At 37.1% G+C, this 16,040-nt stretch overlaps 2 protein-coding genes across 4 annotated transcripts in view; one reads left to right on the forward strand and one right to left on the reverse strand.

Annotated features, from left to right (window-relative positions):
- Positions 1 to 12,809, reverse strand: part of ap1g1 (adaptor related protein complex 1 subunit gamma 1) — a 30,722-nt gene extending 17,913 nt beyond the window's left edge. For both annotated transcript variants that reach the window (XM_082161308.1, XM_082161307.1), the window contains exons 1-3: positions 12,669 to 12,809; positions 941 to 1,144; positions 710 to 834 (exon numbers count right to left, since the gene is read on the reverse strand). In XM_082161308.1, the coding sequence (XP_082017434.1) occupies positions 710 to 834; positions 941 to 1,141 (326 nt within the window). In that variant the 5' untranslated portion in view covers positions 1,142 to 1,144; positions 12,669 to 12,809. The remainder of the gene's footprint in view (positions 1 to 709; positions 835 to 940; positions 1,145 to 12,668) is intronic.
- A 2,225-nt stretch (positions 12,810 to 15,034) lies between these two features.
- znf821 (zinc finger protein 821) overlaps positions 15,035 to 16,040 on the forward strand; it is a 17,505-nt gene continuing 16,499 nt past the window's right edge. The window contains exon 1 of one of the 2 annotated variants that reach the window (XM_082161327.1): positions 15,035 to 16,040. This exon is cut by the window's right edge and continues 961 nt beyond it. The gene's annotated coding sequence lies outside the window, so the exon portion shown is untranslated. The other variant, XM_082161328.1, reaches the window with a different exon arrangement.

Here is a 16,040-nt window from a genome sequence, read left to right on the forward strand (position 1 = left end):
TGCTACGCATCCAATCAAATTATTTTTTTGGGTGGAAATTCATCTGGTAAAAAAACGACTGCATCTAAGCAACCAAAGTCATTAATTTATAAATGAGATTATATAGGCAACATGAGAAGAAAAAAACTATTCAAGGTTTATAAAAAATAAATAGAAAATTCCTGTAGTTCAATAGAGCATGGTGTTAGCAACCATGGTCATGGGTTTAATTCCCAGGCATTGCATAAACTGATCAAAATGTATACCTGGAATGCAATGCAAGTCACTCTGGATAAAAGCCAAAAGCATAAAACATGTTTCATGCTACAAACTACAATGTGAATTATTGGCTGCTGAGAGCATTAAAATACCAGATTCAAGAAACGTTTAGAAACCAAAATTGTACATTTTCCTATTCAGCCTCAGTTGTGGCATCACGTTGGGTTGCCACTTGATGTTTAATGTAAAATCTGATTTCTGAAGAAAGAGATAATGATAATAACTTAGGGTGCTGGTTTTTATTTTATTTCATTTTTTAGAACTGATATAATACTATATGGAAAAGAAAGAGATGCCATTTAAAAAAGCCATCAAACTCAGGAAGCAGCTTCCAATCATCCAGCACTTTACGCTCTCCACCTACAACGGTCATATTAAACTCCCACCCATCACACAGCCAGTTGTGATTGATGGAAGTGTTGAGACAAGATGAGATCCTCTGCTCACTCACTTCTTGATGCAGTTTGTCATTAAGAGATGGACGTCCTGCCTCTCATCCAGGAGCAGCATGGCTCCCAGGTATCCTATCCGTTTGTCTGTGAACTTCTGTGATGCAATCAGTTTCAGGCACTCCAGCTGAAAATGAGATTTTGCCCATCAAACACTGCAAAATTCTGTCTGGTTAAAGTGGGTTAAAGATTCCAATGATGACCCTGTAATTTCTGAAACACTGTTTTCTCACCTGGCCAAAGTGTGCTGGGTAGCCCAACATGTGCATATAAAGCAGCTTAGCCACATTTCTACAGCGGTATGTGTTGTCCTCTTCTCTAAAGGAGGACCTAATGGCAGCACACTCTTTCTGGATCATCTCTCGCTCCTCCGCCTGGGTTCGGGCCGTCCGGATTGTCCGGATCAGCTCCCGCAGTCTGATCGGAGCTGGCATCCTCTGTAATGAAAGCACAATGTCAGCCAATGCAATGTCACAGTAGCTCCTATATGTGCCACAAAGACAAATGAAGATTTACACCATTTTTACATTTGCCAGAGCAACGTGAGATCTTATGATCATAAGATTTTGACAGCAAGCAACACAATTTCACACTAAACCCCTCTCTGAAAAGTTGCACCGTTAAATTTGAAATTACTCGATTCTACGATGCATCGCGATGCAGACGAGGACGATTCGGTATCGGTTCAGCAATAGACCATAACCGATTATAATGTACTGACGCTTTTCTGATGTCATTTGTCGCGGTAGCATACAATGGCAGAGGGAGGCGAGACACGAGTGCGAGAAAATTAAAAATGCTCCAACTACTTTAAAAGCCTACATCTGGGCACATTTCGGCTTTTATGAACAACCTGGTAAGCCCGACCTGCAGAAGACACGCGCTGTGTGCGCTCATGTCACGCACAAATAGAATATGTAGGAGGTAATGCCACTAACGTGATAAACCACGTTAGCCGTTTTCACCCCGAGCTGTTAACGCCTGGCAGAGTCTGACTCTCTTTAGAGTAAGCGGATGAGCCCCAACGTCACCTGAATCCACAGCCAAAAACAAATCATCCAGCCGCCCTAATAATTTTCTCTGATTTAAGTATCCGCACCCGATGGTCAAATTACAATTATTCTGTGTTGTTACACGTGATTATAAATGGATGATCGTCACCTTCAACAGCGGACTCGGCAACGGTTCTTTAATGGTAACATAATACACTGATTAATGAGCGCTGCTTTTAAAGTAACATTTCTTTAAAACTAAATTTATTTGAAACATTTTCCTTTTCTTAATGGCATAAACAAGCTTTACTCCCTTGAAACTTAAACTGGAATGTCACTGTGACTTCCCGAACAGGGCGCGCGCACACACACACATCACTTTTGAAGTAAACTTGAAAATTGAGTATGCAGTGCATCGTGATATCAAATTGAACTGAATCGATGACATGATAATCGTAATCGAACCGAACCGTGAGATCAGTGTAGGTTTACACCCCTACTTTCAAGCATCACTTCTACAGATCTACTCATTCAGGCCGACTTTTTTTTAGCGAATGTGTTGTATCTGTTGTCCGTCTGCTTTGTTTTTAAAATGTTGTTACAATAACACAACTTGAAAATGTATCTAGAGTTCCCAGCATTTGGTTTCATTCCTTTTAGTTAGTCTTCTATAAAAGCTCCCTAAGAAATGAGTCCAGATGAATCTAAAACCAGCCTAATTATACAGGGTGTTCTTAAGTCCAATCATTCAGGCAATCCACTAGTTGATTGTTAAAATATGCACTTTTGTGCATCCCCATTTAATACATAAAGAAACCGGACTCAGACATCAAGCTTAATATATGATCTTTCCGCTTATATAACTCATGCTTTTCTCATGATATTAACCAGTAAATGATCTTTAATAGATTTTTTAATAGTGCAACCGGTTGTCTAAATGAAGCGTTACCATGATAATGATGTAAATGGGGAAATCGCTCCTGCACTGCAAGATGAATTAAGCACAACACCCTAGAGCGCTCTCTTGATCAGTCGTTCTGCAGAGCTCTAAGAATCCCAAAAGACGCCCGGCATCTCATTATTGACTAGCACATGAGGTGAGCTTTTCTATGGGAACAGTCAGTCTGGAAAAGGCAGACATCAGAGTATGGCCATAATCAGCTACATCAGCCAATGAGACACAAGCAGGTGGAATCACATGTGAAATTCCATTCCTTCAACAGAATCAGGTTTCAATCCACTGGAGGGCAGGCTGATTAAAAATTAAAAGCGAGCACAAACAAAACTGGTAAGATTACATGACTGCCTATGCAGGAGCCTATTTCTACAGCATTCAACAGTAATCCAGTTCTAACACAAACATCTGGAGCGAACAAAACAAAAAAAGGGCGATGGAAAGAAGCTTTGACTTCACAGGAAAGGGGATATTATGCAATTGACCGTTCGCAAAGAGTTACCTTTAGTTACTGTTGCTATGTCTGACAAGCCATGCCGCTCTCATGCCACACATCATGTTCTCACACAGAGTGAAAAATACATTGCGTAGGAAAGAGGACACTGACAACGCGCCGACAGAACAGGTTTCTTTTGACATGAAAAAGTCTCAACTTTGGTCATTTTTAAAGAAATTTAAACAAATACCGTTTTGTGGCTCTTTAATGTGTCGTGACAAATCGCTGTAGAGCCTCGGTTACATCTGCTCGTGAACCGATCATCTCTTCCTTCTAGTTGATTTATAGCTTCAAATTAACCTGAATGAACATCAGAAGGAATGCTGTTTCAACCGCTGAAAGACGTCAGTACACACCGTTTTTCAAGTTCAAATCCTCCAACGTTAATCTACTAACTGTCTTGACTGCTTTGACAAAATGGAGGATTCGGCAGATTATGATTGGTCAGATCGCCTGTCAATCAAACTCGAAACCTGCGAAGGGTCACATTTACACCTACCAAACACAGGAAAAAGCTGATCTTCAGCTCATAAACAGTGAGAATTGGAGTGATATTAGCATGGAGGGAGTGAAATTGGGCTGCTAATAGAAAGAGAAGGCTCATTTTTCAGAAAACCTCTCTGGATTGTTGTAGGAAGGCGTCGTAGGATCTGCAGTGACAGCTTTGTGGCAAAAAGAGCAGTTAAATATATGAATGTGGATCATATAAACAGACATCATGACTCATGCTGCAGACTGAGGTTGAATGGACATGGCATTACAGTACTTTCACCTCACACACCGAGCAGCTCCTCTCAACACAGTGATGGAGTGTATGCATAGTGTAAGGTCACCTTGTAATTACATGTAAGTTGCAAAAGTAAGTAATCAGTGGCACCAGAAAGACAGAGCACTTCAAGTGGTTTACTGCTCTGATAATGCACATTAATCACACCAGGAGATCCATCTCACACACACACAGAGTTAATATTCCTCCCTTCCTCCATGCAGAGATGAGAGCTGCTTTTGGCTCTCCATCACAGAGAAACCCCGCACTTGAATCTGTTAGCATGTAGCACCTAATTAAGCCGCTCGAGCCAGAAAGGAACTACAGTAATTACTTGCTAAACAATGACATTCTCCGCATCTCTCTGCAGAAAAACAGAAGATACGTTCGTGAATGGATGGACAGTGCAAAGAAGTGCATTTAATGACAAATGCACAATGTCATTGTCCAATTAAGCATGAAATGATAAAAGTAAAGTGTTATTTTAAGGAAAAAAACATGCAGTGGCCTTTATCTTAAGTTCACCGTTTAGCTAAAAACACTGATATTTTTGTTCTGGTTTTCAAAAGAGAAATTCAAAGAAAGAAATGTAGGCCTATATCTACAAAAAAATCTATAATTTTGCCATCATTTTTATTTCCCTTATCATCATCGGTTGGTTGGTTGGTTAGTATTTTAATGCCATGCCAGGTTATTTGCCAATTTCCATGGCAAGTAACAAGTTCAAATACTATAAAAGAGCTTATTTAACATTTATCTCACAGGAACACTAATCTCTACAACGTTAACTTTAAATAACTATCTTCAGAAATATGAATCAGAAATTAGAAAGTGTGTGTAAGGCTGGGCAAGGCTTACCTTCCCGGCAAAACAGATTTTTTTTTGCGCTCTGAAGAACGTCAAAGGTTTCTGTTTACAATGTGTTTTTGCAGGGTTGAGCAATGTAGCCAATCACAAACATATCTGTTGATTTCATGAACGCAATGGCCAATCAGAGATGTTTAAGTTAGCACTGAAAAACAAATCTGGCATTTTGAGTCGTGAGTGGATTCAGAGTGCAAATAGCCTCTCATTAAAACAAACAAGTCAGTTTCATTTATTGTAACATAACTTTGTGAGATTGCGATGAACAATGACGAGTGATCTTTTTAGTGAAAAGGGAGCGTTCGTTGCACGCTCTCTGCCATGCCAAATCCCACGTACAGTATGTAATCTGTTAAAATGAACAATGCTTTGTAAACGTAGATGCTTTCACAAATAATGTATTGGCAGAGTTTATGCTGGGATGTGTAGGTTGTGCATTTATAAACGGCTATATTTTGGCTATATTTATAAATGACTATCACCCGGAGATCCGTCGCCTTCAACTATTTTTAATTGTGAGTATGCTCAAAGTCTTTGTTACACTTTAAATATGCTACATGAGTACATATTGAAGTTGCTATTTGGTATATTGATTTTATTATTATTGTGTTGGAGGAAATGAAAAGCTTTCGTAACTCGCGCTTACAAAGTATATAGCCAAATGGGTTTTGGTGTATTGTAGGATGGACTATCTTGTGTTTTGGTGTGGTTTAAATTATAGATCTTAGTGTATTTCAGTAATAATAAATCCAGGATGTTGTTTTGGTGAATGTCTGTTTTTCAGATTTCAACGTTTTTGTGACGTTTTAAAATGAAATGAAGGGAAAGTATATATATCTTAGGTCCTGTGACCATTTCACCATTTTTAAACACCTTTGTCTTCACTAGTTAATTTTAAATGGCCTTGCGGGGTGGTCAATTAGTTTTTAAAAGTGAAAATACTCATTGTTTCTCAATTAATATGAGGTCATAAAAGCTGGATGCATAATAATTTTATATTATATATATATATATATATATATATAAATAAACTTAGCATTTAGGTATGAGTGGGGTTAATGTAATTTGACCTAAGAACAAAAAAGGCTTTCAAATTTGGAGTGACAACTTGCTGACAAGACTTTCAGGGTGTTAAAATGAGCACTGACAGACATGTGTTCATTTAAATATTAGTCAAAACAGGCACGAATGGGTGAATTTGTGTAAACACTAAGTAAATAGAGCCAAAACGCCTCAAAATGACTGTTTTTAACAAAAAGATAATCAAACCAGCGTCCCAGCTATCAACTTTTTTCCCCCTCTTCAATAAGCTCAAGCAATACGTAACTAGCCTCTTGTATTATGTCAGATGCCTTCACACAGTTCTTGGTCTTCTGCCAGTTTGATGAAAGCCAAGTCTTTTTTCTTTGAGGAAGGGATGCTTCAATTCTAAGTGCCTCTTCAGCTTACTTGGCACTATGTTAGCATTAGCAAACTTCTCTATGCAGATGACATGCTTGCAGGCTAAGGGCAATTAGCAGCCTCGGCTTAACTAAAGCTGCAAACGCGTCTGCTCTCATAACTTCTGGTTGGGGTGTATCTCTGCATAGGCAATTTGCCTATTCGAATCAAATCAATTAATGAACTGCATCAAAATGATAAAGTGTGCATATATTTATCATTTTAAGTGCCAATCCAATACAATGAGTTACAAAGAAATGCAAAAATTGCATTTGAAAATTGATACATCCACTGCTTTAAATGTGTAGTGAATGTTTTCACTATTTAAGCAGATGAATTGTGCAAGTCAAGTTCATTGTACAGGTTTCATACAAACACAAGGCATCATAGGTTGTTATACCATTAATATAAGCACAGCTAAAGGGTGTGATTAGGCATGACATGTAGGCTAGTGGATGTGGAACGCTACATTTAACAATCAGAAGTCAAGCCTGGAACTACCCCATTATATAACAGGTAGTGATTTGACAGTCAATAATAAAAAATTTCATAATTTACTCACCCTTATGCACTTCTCAACCTGAGCACAAAATACATCTAATTGTTTAACTTTTTTCTAAATATTTTTTGTTTCTCCCAGACAAATTACAAGTTTGGAACAACATGAGGGTGAGCAATAGGATGGACATTTTTGTAAATGTTTCATTTCGAGTACTGATAGGTCTCAAAAACGAGTACTCGGGGCGGGGAGTGTCTGAAAAATATTTTCAAAACACCCTTACGAAAATGAATGTTGAAAAATAAAAATATGGCATGAAACAAGTCTATCAAAATATGAAAAAATGATTAGAAATATAAAACAAGTAGATTATGAATAATGCATCAATGTTTTTGAAAAAGAAACATCAGGAATAGCTGTGTGAGGTGAAGCTGAAGAATGAATGAACACCAGTAAACTCATTGCCCATTCTATATGACACACCCTATGAGATTAATCAAATATTTATTTTATTTATTTAACAGGGACAATGCACAATATATACTGTACCAGATTTAGCAAAAACCTAATTCACATCTGCAGTCCCTGCAACCACTTTCAAATCCATGGTTTCACTTTATTTTGCCTACCTAGCTTACTGTCCTAACGCGAACCAATCAGACTTCGGGTACCGTCCAAAATGCTAGCAATAACCAATCAGAAAAAAAATTACATATTTTTTAAAAGCCACAGAGATGATCGATCATGAAAGCGATGATCACTGTCATGTCCGAGTACTTGTGCTCATCCCTAGTGAGTAAATGACAGAATTTTCAATTTTGGCTGAATTAACACTATGGCTATATAGTAGATTGAGGTTGCAGTAAGAGGTTTCACAACTAGAGTTACTCAGAAAACTCAATTGCTTTGTGCACTGAACAGCACATAAGGACATATTGCTGCTGGTGGACTGTGGAATTGGTGGAATTATTGCTGCTTTGGATAAAAAGTGAACTGTAAAGTGATGAAGATAAAAGTAGTAGAACAAACAATCTCTGTGTTGCACGGGACTATGATGGACCAACATCAAAAGATTTGGCTGCCTTTTCACTCCTAAGCCCTCTTCTGCCCCTGTACATAGTTTGCACAGTGAAGATGAAAGTTAGTCCTACTCCTGAATATGATGCCGTTTAGGCAGATCAATCAAGGGAAAAAGTGCGAGTCAAATAAAAGTGCTTCTGCTTCCTATTCCCAGTACAGCTCCTGCCATTGAGATACGCTGGCTTCAAAATGTAATGGCAGTCTGCGTTCAAGAGAGAGAGAAACATGATGGGTTTTCCTCATCTAAAGAGCTGGCACACAAACATGGTGAATCATTGCAGTGTATAAGCCTTAATGCTACAGATCCTCAGCTTCATCACGACAGCTAATGATTCAGCATCCAGTATCGTGACATCAGTACTGCCATAACCTTAACAGAGGAACTTCCCTTTATGGGGAATAAGAAAGCATGACTACACACACCTAGCCACTTAATCATGTGATGCATTATGATCCACCTTGACAGAGAGAGGAAGAATGCCATTCAAAGAAACTGTTCAAAATAATGCAGGACTGCAGGACTTTTTAAGCAACCTTTCTTTGTACAGGGGAACCGCTTATAGTTCCAGGTTGACCTCACTGTTCAGAAGCCAAACTGGGTACAATAGAGGGCTTAAGGTGACCCTAGGTGGGGAAGCTTTATACTTCAAGAGCAAAATACTTTCTCCGTGGTCAGCCTTACGTGACCATACGTCCCAGACCTGGGATAAAAAGAGTATTGTTCCACTGTGGGTCTCCTGCCAAAGGCATATAACTGCAAACTTGGGGAGACTCTGGTAAACTGGTGATGTTAAGAGTTCTGTTGCACTGGGGAAGCCTTTCAGCTTTGAATAGACAGTTTAAGGGCCCTTTCTCACCTACCTTGTTTTCTGACTTTTCAGTTTGATCCGAATCAAAATTACAGGTGTGAAACCTCCCCCGGACCAGACGAAATTTGGTCAGATGAAAAGAGGTAGTCTCGGTCTGGATCAAACTGAACAAAGGTTTGGTTCGTTTCTAGTGTGAAAGCATTTTCTGTATGGTTCGGACTTTCAGACCATTTACAGGAAGTTACGGTGGTTCTCGCAGGATTGCTTGCAGTCTTCTGCAGTTGGTGCTGCAGGCAGTAATGGCGTAACAATAACAGTATAGTGGCAACGATATGCGTCTGTTCATTCATTCTTGTCAAAGTTACCCGCCGAATTGACAACATGCTGACATCAGACGCACGTCCGTTTACAAACCAATCAATGTCATGATGCAGCCCACATAGATGATGACGCAAGCATGTCATGTAAAGTTCTTTAGTGCGCTCGCATAATTGCAATGTGAAACCAAAACTAACCGAATGTATCAAATGTATCAAAACATGAACTTTGGTTCGGACCTTGATGCGGACTTTCAGGTGTGAAAACGCCGAAGAGTTTGCTGATAAAATCTGACTCTAGAATTCAATCTGTTTAGCTAAATGACAAGAATCGGCCAAAACCACAAAAACGGTTGTATTCCGGCACGTGTTACAATAATATTTTACCATATGTACTAATCTGGGACAATAACATGATAATCCAAGAACCTAAAGGTATATGTTGTAGCTATATGGTAATATTGTGCCAGATTATGATAATGACAACATGAACATCATTTTTCTAAATCATTTAAACTGTGAGCCTAAGAGAGCTGAATTCAGGTAACAAGACCAAATATAATGATCTCGGTTTCAACATATAGCCGAGCTAGGTTTTATCTCACACCTGCCTCCAGAGAGTCACGTCTGATCACATGGAAGCTGTGCTTAGCAACCAGGAGAAGAGCAAAAAAAAAAAAGGCAAACCCCCAAGGAGACGACCTGGAGAACAAGTTTCAATAAGCAGTGCTTAAAAACCAAATAGAAATGGTATCACCAAATCAGTTTAAGGAAGAAGATATATGGCAAACAGACTTTCAGAACAGTTTTAAACAGTGACAGAAAAGTTCATTTCACCAAAAAAAAGTTTCAGTCACTAAATTTGGGTAATTGGACTCAGTATGCCGTTCAAGCTGTTGCATTCTCAGGTGATAAACCAGTGGAATTAAAGTTCTTCGGCAACGAGCTTCAGCTTCATTTTTGGTCATGGTGAAGTGCGCCCACACTGCTGATATGTCTACATGAAATCCACATGGTGAGCACAAAATAGACATTAACGGAGTCAAAATGCATCAACGGAGAAGCACTGACTGTTAAAATCAATGATTCAGCCCTTCAAAACGATTTTGGCTGAAACCAAAATTTCAGTGCATCACTAGTTACTAGTAATTAAGTAGCAAAGCATAACCAGACTGAATTGATGCTAGTTACTAATGGAATAAGTACTAGCATCTAATAAATATTTGCACATGAAATTGAAAAAGATACTAGTAGATTATTTGGTAGTAATAATAAATAAATAAATAAAAATACTAGTAGCATCAATATACTAGTAACATACCGCTGCTGGAGGCCTGCCCCAGTAAACCAGTGCTGCTTTGGATAAAGGTCTACAGTAACGTTATGAAGATAAAAGTATGAGAACAAACAAACCAAATGTTTAAGTGTGGGACTCTTATCAACATTTGAAAAGGATACTAATTCAATGTAAAGAATGGCAAAAACGGCTTGCGCTGTCCATTATTTTACAGTATAAAAAAAAAACTGTCAACTCCACTGATGAGAATCTCATCTTATGATGAGTTGCACTCATCCGAAGATCTGGAACTCTCTGCACTTTTAAAGCAGTTGTTATTTAAAATACCTGATGAATAAACTCGTGATTGGACACATTTATTGAATAACGTCCAGTCAAATGTAAACAAACTTCCTGGTGTTATGGACACCACTATCTTTTATACTGTCAGTATGGTTACCCGATTTACAATACAGTTTTGACTATCATTCAGATATATATTCAAGCAACCACTTTAATCTGCTGAATGAACATTTCAAGACTCACACACCTGTAAGCAAATGCTGTTGTAGATCAAAAATAGTGACCGTGAACAGCAATCATGGACATTTAATTCTTAGCATTTTATTTATGTTGGGCTTTTTTTCCATTTGTAAATTAAATATTTTGATAAGGAAAATGTTTGAATGCAACGTTTTGAAAGATTCATGGAGAAGTTGTGGCTATTTTTAAGTATAAATAAAATGTATAAACTATAATCACTGGCTTCCAGAGTTCCGGCCGAAGATTGAACTCGGACCCTGACGTATTGACGACTGCGGAAGCGCAGAGGATAGAGCAAAACAAAACACCAGTCAAAAATTTGTCTAAAGTCTAAAACGAGAATTAAAAAAAAAGAAATGTCGTCGGAGTTTAATTTAGTCGGAAATGTCGGAGTAGCTTAAGTCTGATGCCCTGCCCTGTTGAAGCGCAAAAGGAGTCGACTCTCACCTAAGCTTACGCTACTCCTACATCCTATGTCACACGTCAGGTCAAAGGTCACTCTTCCGCCAGAAATCGGCTTGGGTATGGCTGAAACCGAAAGCTAGTGATTATAGTTTATAAAGTTATAAATATGGATATTTTTCTTACAAAAATGCATCCGTTCACTTCAGAAGGCCTTTAATAACCCCCTGGAGCCGTATGGCTTACTTTTACGAGGGGTGGAGGCTTTTTTGGGCTTCAAAATATCTAGTACCATTCACTCCCATTATAAAGCTGGGAAGAACCAGGATATTTTTTGGCAGAAAGAGGCAAGTCATACACACCTAGGATGGCGTGAGGGTGAGTAGATTGTGGGATAATTTTTGGGAGAACTAAACCTTTAATAGTCTAATAATAGATTGAAAATTAATTCTTAGTTGCAACCTTTAAATTATTCATTAACCAAAAAAAAAAAAAAAAAACGGACAAAAGAAAACTCTTGGCGTGGACAGAGAATGCAAATCTAAGCCAGGAATCATGCAAACTGCAGCAGTGACTGGGAGGACACGTTTACAGACGATCACTTCCTTTATTTCTGTAACCTTACTCCACAATCACAATGAAGAGATGCCAACACGTCATTCATATGCACCACAAGCAAACGGGTGTAAAGATATGAGAGAGACAACACTTTAAACAGCATTAACAACATACTATAGAGTAAGTTACAACATCAAGAACGATTTCACATCTCTCTCAAAACCACCTGGTGACTAAACAAGTCTAAAACACACACAAGTGGCATCATACACCTCGTATTCTTGACCTTTACCACTACTTCATTTCCACCCTGACTGTTTTATTTGTCGTATTCAGAGAAATTGTTTAAGGTTATGTTTCTAGACCCATCCCCTTGCGCTATAACGTCAAGCCATTAGTGCTAAGCTAAATGATAAACACTGAGATGAAACGACATTACGCTATGGTTAAAAAACGGGTACATTTCAGTGCTTTTCACGAATATTATCACTCCTTACTAAGTATTAAGTACCGCTGTTATTCCTTCGTAATGTCGGTGAATGAAGTGCTGCGTGTCCGTTGCTAACTGACTGGAATCTCGTCAGGCCTCAAATTGAGCGTCGGTTTGACGGAGGATTAAACACACACCTCTACTTTAAACCAACTGAAACGTTCATAAACTACAGTGTAATTGGAATTTCACGCCTTGTAGCGGAACGTCGTTGTGGAAATACAGCGAGAATGATAGTTTAGTGAGCGGCGACCGTTAGCGCTCGAGCGTATGACAGCGTCCCGGTGCACGCGCAGAGCGCCGCCACCGAGCGAGAGGCTCGCGAGCTGCTTTAGCTTTAGCCTGTGCGCTCCACTTCCTATGCAGAACAGAGTCAAAACTAGCTAACCCGAATAAAACCGAGCGGCTTGACAGCTCAGAACGTACAAGTCGTAAATGAAATCGTTTAAACTGTTAAAATAAGGTTCGACTCACCAGCCGTTACGATACCAGAAAACAAGTGCAATCTTCTCAATCGACGGAAGGAGGAACGGACCAGACATTCAAAATGGCGGCGGTCCCAGCCTCAGCACTTCTACCGCAGGCGGAAGGTTACATGACTGATGTTCAGAACTTCAAATGCGGATGTAAGAAGGCGCGACCTGCTCTCGTAGTAAATCTATTATTATGGGGACAGAAATTCTTTGAAATGTCAAAAAATACTCCCAACGTTAAATCTCATATACATGCTTTTCTATGGCTTTTAGTTTTTATTATAATGTTATTTTTTATTTATAAATAAGCTCTGTTAGTAAAGGATGCTGTGAACTAGGGTTTCTGAGTATTGACAACATTTATTAGCGTTTTCAAGTAGCCTATTATAAAGAGAATAGAAATAAAGAATGCGTTTTGCATAGATGTGGTTTATTATCAAGTAATATAACAATATATATATATATATATATATATATATATATATATATATATATATATATATATATATATATATATATATATACCCAACGATATAAATCCCAAGCTGTGCTCACTGGGAAACTCGTGAGACTGTGCCCATTTTCACTCATATTATGTCAAACGAGTACAGTTGTATTTTAACGCGATCTACGTGTCAGCTCGGCGGATGACTTGAGAGTCGTGCTGCGGTCTCACCTCACCTCGTGGCAGTCAGTGATGACGTCAGCGTGCAATGTTGTGGCACTTCCTTTGGGAGTCACTGAACTGGTTCTCTTTAGTAAGCCAGGGGTCGTTTGGTCGACCTGACGAGGAATTTTGTGGTGAAGTATTGCAGCATGTCATTTCCAAAGTCAAATAACTGGCTTTTATATTGTTACGGCAATAAAAGCCAAAGCAAATTATCCAGATATTATCTAGAATATATTGACTTTCTAGTAAAGTCACCATGAAATCAAAATGTATGTATATATATATATATATATATATATATATATATATATATATATATACATATAGGTATATATATATATATATATATATATATATATATACTACCGTTCAAAAGTTTGGGGTCAGTAAGATTTTTAATGTTTTTAAAAGAAGTATCTTCTGCTCACCAAGGCTGCATTTATTTGATTAAAAATACAAACAAAAAACGTAATATTGTAACATATTATTCCAATTTAAAACAGCTGTTTTTTATGTGAATATACAGTAAAGTGTAATTTATTCCTGTGATCAAAGCTGAATTTTAAGCATCATTACTCCAGTCTTCAGTGTCACATGATCCTTCAGAAATCATTCTAATATGATGATTTGATGCTCAAGAAACATTTATGATTATTATCAATTTACAATTTTTATTTATCAAGTTACAGTAAAGACATTTATAATGTTAGAAAATATTCTATTTTAAATAAATGCTGTTCTTTTGAACTTTCTATTCATCAAAGAATTTTGAAAAAAAATTGTTCACAACTGTTTTCAACATTGATAATAATAATGAATGTTTCTTGAGCATCAAATCATCATATTAGAATGATTTGTGAAGGATCATGTGACACTGAAGACTGGAGTAATGATGCTGAAAATTCAGCTTTGACCACAGGAATAAATTACAGTTTAAAATATATTAAAATAGAAAACAGTCATTTTAAATTGTCATAATATTTCACAATATTACTGTTTTTTTTTTTTATCAGATAAATGCAGCCTTGGTGAGCAGAATATACTTCTTTTAAAAACATAAAAAAATCTTACTGACCCCAAACTTTTGAACGGTAGTGTGTGTGTATATATATATATATACTGTATATGTTTTTTTATGGAATAAGCCTATTGCAGTATTTATTATAAATGATTTATCCGTACACATCATTTATTTTAAATCCATAATATTCAAAATAACTTGCAGTGACATCTCTCTGATGAAGGGGGTGCGAGGATGGGGCAATAACCTGTCACTCACATAAGATCCACAAATAGCAAACCACAGCATCCAATCAATTCCCCATGGACAAAATTAAGTGCTGCCCTACATTTGTGCTTGTTCGTTTCACCTGGATATACGTCACAATCTGGAAGAAAAGACTATAGCAACTTCTGTTTCGTGCTGATTTTAAGTTACGTGTTTTTCAATTATTAATAATACATGTATAAACGTGAATTCAATTCAGGTTTTTTTTGTATAGCATTTTTTGTATATAATTATTATAATTACATTATTATTATAATAACACAAATATATTTAATTATATAAAACTATATTTAATGTTCTCTCAACTATATTTCTCAAAACAGTAAGTTCAGATCTAGTTCCTTGTTCACATCACATTTTAAAAAGTTTCAAATTACACATTTTGGCAAGTGTGCAGAATTGTCTAGAATTTGCACGGTAACTCGCTCCTGATTCTCAGTAAAACTGTCATAATAACTCTTAAACATTCTTTCATCATGTGAGCAATCACATGCAAAATGATCCATTCAATTATCAAAATCTGACAGACATACAAGTCTATTTCATAAATATCTATGGCATGGAATATTTTCTGTTTACATGTACAGTAACACATTGCTAAAACATACCGTGTCACAAAACAAAAATGCAACAATATATCGTGGATATGGTTTAATCTATAGTGTATAGTTTACCCAAAATGAAAAATACTGTGTGAGAAATAATTCAGGTTTACAGAGTTTAAGTGTCAGTTCTGCATTAAAATATAATGTATAATAATACAATGGAGGAATATTTGCCAAATGTCTTCTGTTACCAGTAAAAACTGGCCTACATTATTTTAAATACATCTAGTCAGTGACAGAGTGCAGGCATATTCGTTCTGTATTTTCAGCTTCAGAATCATGAATATTTTTGTTCTGGTGTCACCGTCGTCCTGTGCATTGGGTTAACTTATCAGCACCAAGTCCAAGTATTCATTTCCACAACAGATGTAATACCAAATTTAGCATTTTAATCAACAGTAACATTTTTGTTAACCTTTTACCATGTCTTGGAGTATCAAAATAATATCATAAAAAGGTCAGTATCGTGATATATCGAATCGTAACATGAGGATATCGTTACACTCCTATCAAATATCTATTTTATATCCCTAATTATTGCAAATGCAATACAAGGATTACTGCATATCCATTTTGATCAAACAATTACATATATATTAAAAAGTATACTATACAAAATATTTGATATTATTCTGAATAGATAGATAGATAGATAGATAGATAGATAGATGTTTTAATGGAGTAGGCCACATTTATATAGCCTATAACTGAAGAAAAACGGCATTGTCCTCCACATCAATGTACGTGTATCCCACAATGCGTCTCGTTGTTTCTTTTAGAAACCAAACAGGCTTAAAAACATAGAAAGGA

This window comes from Leuciscus leuciscus (genome assembly GCF_965113295.1).
Source record: "Leuciscus leuciscus genome assembly, chromosome: 2".
NCBI classification, from domain to species: domain Eukaryota; kingdom Metazoa; phylum Chordata; class Actinopteri; order Cypriniformes; family Leuciscidae; genus Leuciscus; species Leuciscus leuciscus.